General features: G+C 50.3%; 1 protein-coding gene across 1 annotated transcript in view; it reads left to right on the forward strand.

The window, feature by feature from the left end:
• LOC104496539 (astrotactin-2) overlaps positions 1–4688 on the forward strand; it is a gene marked incomplete at both ends in the record, with an annotated part of 114229 nt that overhangs the window by 45254 nt on the left and 64287 nt on the right. The window contains 2 exons of the mRNA XM_010139671.1: positions 23–97; positions 545–682. Of these exons, the coding sequence (XP_010137973.1) occupies positions 23–97; positions 545–682 (213 nt within the window). The remainder of the gene's footprint in view (positions 1–22; positions 98–544; positions 683–4688) is intronic.

A 4688-nucleotide genomic window follows, 5' to 3' on the forward strand; every position in this document is an offset into this window, starting at 1 on the left:
TCTTTCCCTCTCTGCCTCCCAGGCCATGGCCCTACACAACACTGGAGCGGGGATACGACTTGGTCACAGGAGAGCAGGCTCCGGAGAAGATACTCAGGTGAGTCAAAGGAGTGTTCCACTTGGGCGTTCTGAGAGGAGAGCTGGTGAGGACATACCAGCGGGTGCTACCTCTTGGTCACTCCTGGCTTCAGCTTGTGCTGGCTGGGGACAGAAGTGGTGTTTGCCTTTGACAGACCTGAAAGATTTGTCTATATTCTGCAGGCAGGGAAGGGTTTCCCTCTTGTCCCCTCAGCCAGACACGGCTCAGCAAAGCTGAGAACCATGTGTACAGGAAGTCCTCCTGGATGAAAAAGAAGAGCTTGACCATCCCTGTGTTTTCCCTGTCACATCTCTAGTTATTCTTCTCTCATTTGGCTTTCAGGAGAAGTCCAAATGAGTAACCTGTCCCGTGGTGCCCCCACTGCTGATTTCCAAGTGGTCAATAGCGGGTCACCATTCGCTGCAGACACTCCGTTCCCATATGACACGTTTGTCCTTATTCCAGGTCCACGTATAGTTTGGGTCAAGGCCTGTGGCTGCCTGTCAGTAAGAGCTTCGTGGTGCCCCCTGTGGAGCTTTCCATCAATCCTCTTGCCAGCTGCAAGACAGATGTTCTAGTGACGGAAGATCCAGCAGATGTCAGGTAGGAAGCACGTTTCTCGTTTTGCTCATGCCTGAGTGACTACACTGCTCTGTAAATTGTTATTGAGGATGCAGTAATTTGGGTGATGATAAGTTTGATTAATTTTCTCCCAATAGAAAATTGATGTGATAGCTCTCCAGGCTTTTGTGGTCCTGAAGGGATTAGACCAGGCTGGTGTACAGAGCTCTCAATTCTGCCCATCCAGTGAGGTGAATTGGTATGAACCTGTGGCAGGGCAGTTTTAAAGCAGCTTAAACCTCTTGGATTTAGCTTAAATTGATGCATTTACCACTGTGGAGGTGCTCTCATCTTTCAGAGGTTGGTAAATGCCCAGATATTTCTCTGGCTTTCCCATTTTGGCTAGTTTGCATTTTAACCAGATGTTATTGGACTTGTGACAGTCTAGTTCAAAAGTGTGACCTAAGAGGGTGTTGCAGGAGGAGCATTGCCCTGCTGGAAGGACAGACTGTTTGCTGGGACGCCGGGCTGGAGGTGAGCAAAGGGGGGTCCCTTGGAAGGGGAGCTGGGCAAAACTATTGTCCTGCGTGCCCCAGCTGGACAGGGAGCAGCAGCCTCTGCCTTGGACAAGAGGGTGGTGGTGTTTGTCCTCCTTTGCCTGGTTTACAAGGGTTCAGCTGTGAACTACAAGGGTTCAGCTGTGAACTACAAGGGTTGAATTCCTGAGGTATTTAGTGTGTATTCTCCTCTCCCCAGTAAATCAAGATTGAGTGCTAGAGAGACTCTGTGTTCCCTCCCTGCCTTCCTTCTCACTGCCTTCTATTGACCCAGGACACAATTTCCTCACCTGCAAATTCCTGTCTGTGTTGTGACTTGTCTTCCTGGGCAATAGCAGGATCCTTCTGTCCCCCAGCCCCTTCTGTCTTGTCTTTTCCCAGAGCGGGTTTCTGTTCTTCTGTCCCGTGTTCTTGGCAGGGGTATGGTTGGAGCAAGCGCCTACAAAACCTATGGCAGAGCCAAGCCTGGCATCCAAGAGGTCCTCACTTCCAAGTGTGTTTTTGATGCTAATTAGAGCTTGTTCCTTTCCTGCAAAAAGAGACCGATGGTGTATATCTATCACAATTTGGCTCTCTGAGGAGCGTTGTTTTTCTTGTCTGCAGAAAACTGCTGCTTTTCATTTGAGAAGGTGAAGGGTCGCCTTGTTTGATGTTAACGTTTTCCAAGCCCAAATGCCAGGAGAACATTATTTCTTTCTTTCCTCCTCACATCTTTGTTAAACGTACGTTAGCAAAAGCGGAGGCTCAGAAGCTCACTTTCTGCTCCAGAGCAGTGATCGTCTCTCGGCACTGAGCCTCGTGGAAGAGTCTCGGTTGGGATGGATGAATGCCAGGCGGGAGGAGGGGAGCTTCTGGCACACAGGCTGTTGCCTGCTCCCCTCCCAAACAGAACCTGAAGTGAGAATTCCAGGTATAAATATTGGAGTGACCCAGGTAGAATAAGGGAGGCGAGTTCACAGAGCTTGTAGCTTATATACAGGAGAAGCTAAATTATTAAAACTTTAATAAACGTAATAATAAATATTTCATGTTGAATTATGGAAGGTTTCACAGATACAGTGAAAACCAAAAAGTGATCTATTATTTCTGCATTAGAACTTAAACACTTCTCAGACGGGGATCAGGCTGCAGGCTCAGGGTCCTGAGCACACTGGGGGGGGTGGAAACCAAGTGGTACCACCTGAGCAGAGCAGGATGGTGTAGAGTAGATAATGCTGAGGCTGCTCAGATCACCTGCAGTCAGTGAGCAAGAACGTTGCTGCATTTGGTGCTCGTGGGCGTCACATTGGTCTGTCTCTGAGAACCTCTTCTGAGGTTCTTGGGTGCTTTCATGCAATGAGAAAAGTACTTTTAGAGCTGTTTATCTTGCAACCTCTTTGTTCCTCTGGACTGAGGTGTGTAGGTAGCTTCTCAAGGGAGCAGTAATGCAGCAGTTCTGGTGGTTCAAATGTCCAGATGATGACCCGTAATATCAGACCTACCATTGGAGGCAAACGCGTGCTGTCCATTGTGCAGGTGTTCCAACGCAGCCACCCCTGTGCACTGGGGGAACACGTGGGACCTGTGGGACCGCAGTGGCACTGCTGTTCCTCCATGCTGGCAGCTCCTGTGGGTGGTCCTTTTAGCTCCAGTACAGTCACAACCTTCTCCACGGCTGCGTCTCAGTGTCTGGATGCCCTGTTTGCTCTCCTGTAATGCTGTGATGGTAGCTCAGACTGTCCTGTAACGCGGTGATGGTAGCTCAATCCTGTATTTCTTCTGTGTCTTTCCTAACGAGCATGCTGCATTCCTCCAGACCTTTCATTAGTTTGACACCTTTTGGCTCTGGGGTCACTTGTCTTGAAGAGTTTAATGGAAGGAAATTGCAGAAAGGCTGGTTTGGGGGAAACCAGTGATGAAGTCTTTACAGCTCAGAGGGTTAAAGGTTCAAACATGGCCTCGTGTTTTTATGAAGATGCTTGAGAGTGTGGAAGGGACGGGTGGGGCTCTGCCTTTCAGCAGCTCTCTGGAGAATCGCTGACTCTCTGCTGCTTTTCCGGAGGGATGCTGCTTTCCATGCGTCCAACCTCTGAGCAGTGGCACAAGCTGTAGCAGTGCTGCGGTGGGTGAGAGCGATGGGCCCAGGTCTCCTCCCGCTGCTGCAGCAAGTCCTGAGAGAAGCTGCCTACAGACAGGAGCCAAAGGTCTTGTGGAAACATCCCACCGGCAATGCTCCTGCTTGTGCTGGGGCTTGAGTGGGGACAGGACTGTGCTTGCAGAAGTCGGTGGTGGAGGTTTTAGGGTTTAAATTAAGCACGGGTGTGCTTTGAGTTCACAAAACTCATCTGTATAATTTATCAGTAACCCTTATGGGATGCTTCCTCAACCCCTGAGTCTGATCCTCCGCATGATGGTCGCATTGGTTACACGTCTGGGACCGTGGCAGCCGCACTAGCAGTGACGTCTTTGTTCCTGAGAGGTTGGACAACAGCACTGCGGGGCTCTCCCTATGCTGGGAAGCCTCTGGCTTGGGCTGGAGGCCAGGTCCTAGGCTGGGTAGACTGTCTCAGCTGCACATCCGTGTCAGGACAAGAAATACTTCCCAGTTGCACCTTCTTTTTAAGACCACTCTTGGTTTCCCTCTCCCAGTGCTCCTGTTCCTCTCTCTTATCTGTATTTCTCCCATAACCTGGTGGTAAACACAGTACTCTGTATTTATTTAAACAAATCACTGTAGGTGTTAATCCTTCCACTGGCCTTCTCTGGATGCCTCACTCTTTTTGCCCTTTCAGGAGGTATCGTGTGTCCTGTGGGACCAAGAAGTGCTGTAATTGTGGCAGCATTCTTCGCTCTGCCCTGTTGACAGCTACTGGGTCCCATCACTGCCAGCACCGGGCAGCCCTGGGTGGGGCGTAATAAAAGCATCCCTAGGCGGGTAATAAAAGCATCCCCTGGGGCACAGCTGGCTATGGGGGATCGAGGGGGGAGATAACCCACGGGGCAGAGCACCGCACTGGCAGACGCCTGGTGGTCCTGGTTCACCGTGCCACCTGCTCTGCAGAAAAGTTGATAATTTCTAGTGAGCAGCTATAAATCAGAGGCACGAGCCTCAGCTGCCGCCTGACATGACATATAGCTCTATCGTTATGGCAACCATAGAAACAAATAAAAGCCTTGCCTTTGCTTGACAAGCCTTTGAGATGTCCTGATGGAGAGACAAGTGCTCAGCGGCATAAGGAATTCTCTTGAACTCGCTGTCAATTCATCTTCGTTTTGCTCCCAAGCGAGCCCCTTTGCTCTCTGAATTCTCTGCCAAAGTACAATCAAGTGGATTTTATTTTTTTATTATTTGTTTGTTATTTTATTTTCAGCTCTCTCAGCAGCAGAGAGCTCTGCTCCCCAGCCCTGCGCCCGCACGCGTCCTGTCTCGTGTCGAGGATGGGAGCTGGGCTTTTGGCTTTCCCCAGCTCAGCCCTGCCATGCCCCCGCACCATCACCACCCCAGTCTTCCC

This window comes from Buceros rhinoceros, unplaced genomic scaffold (genome assembly GCF_000710305.1).
Source record: "Buceros rhinoceros silvestris isolate BGI_N320 unplaced genomic scaffold, ASM71030v1 scaffold5717, whole genome shotgun sequence".
Lineage (NCBI taxonomy): Eukaryota > Metazoa > Chordata > Aves > Bucerotiformes > Bucerotidae > Buceros > Buceros rhinoceros.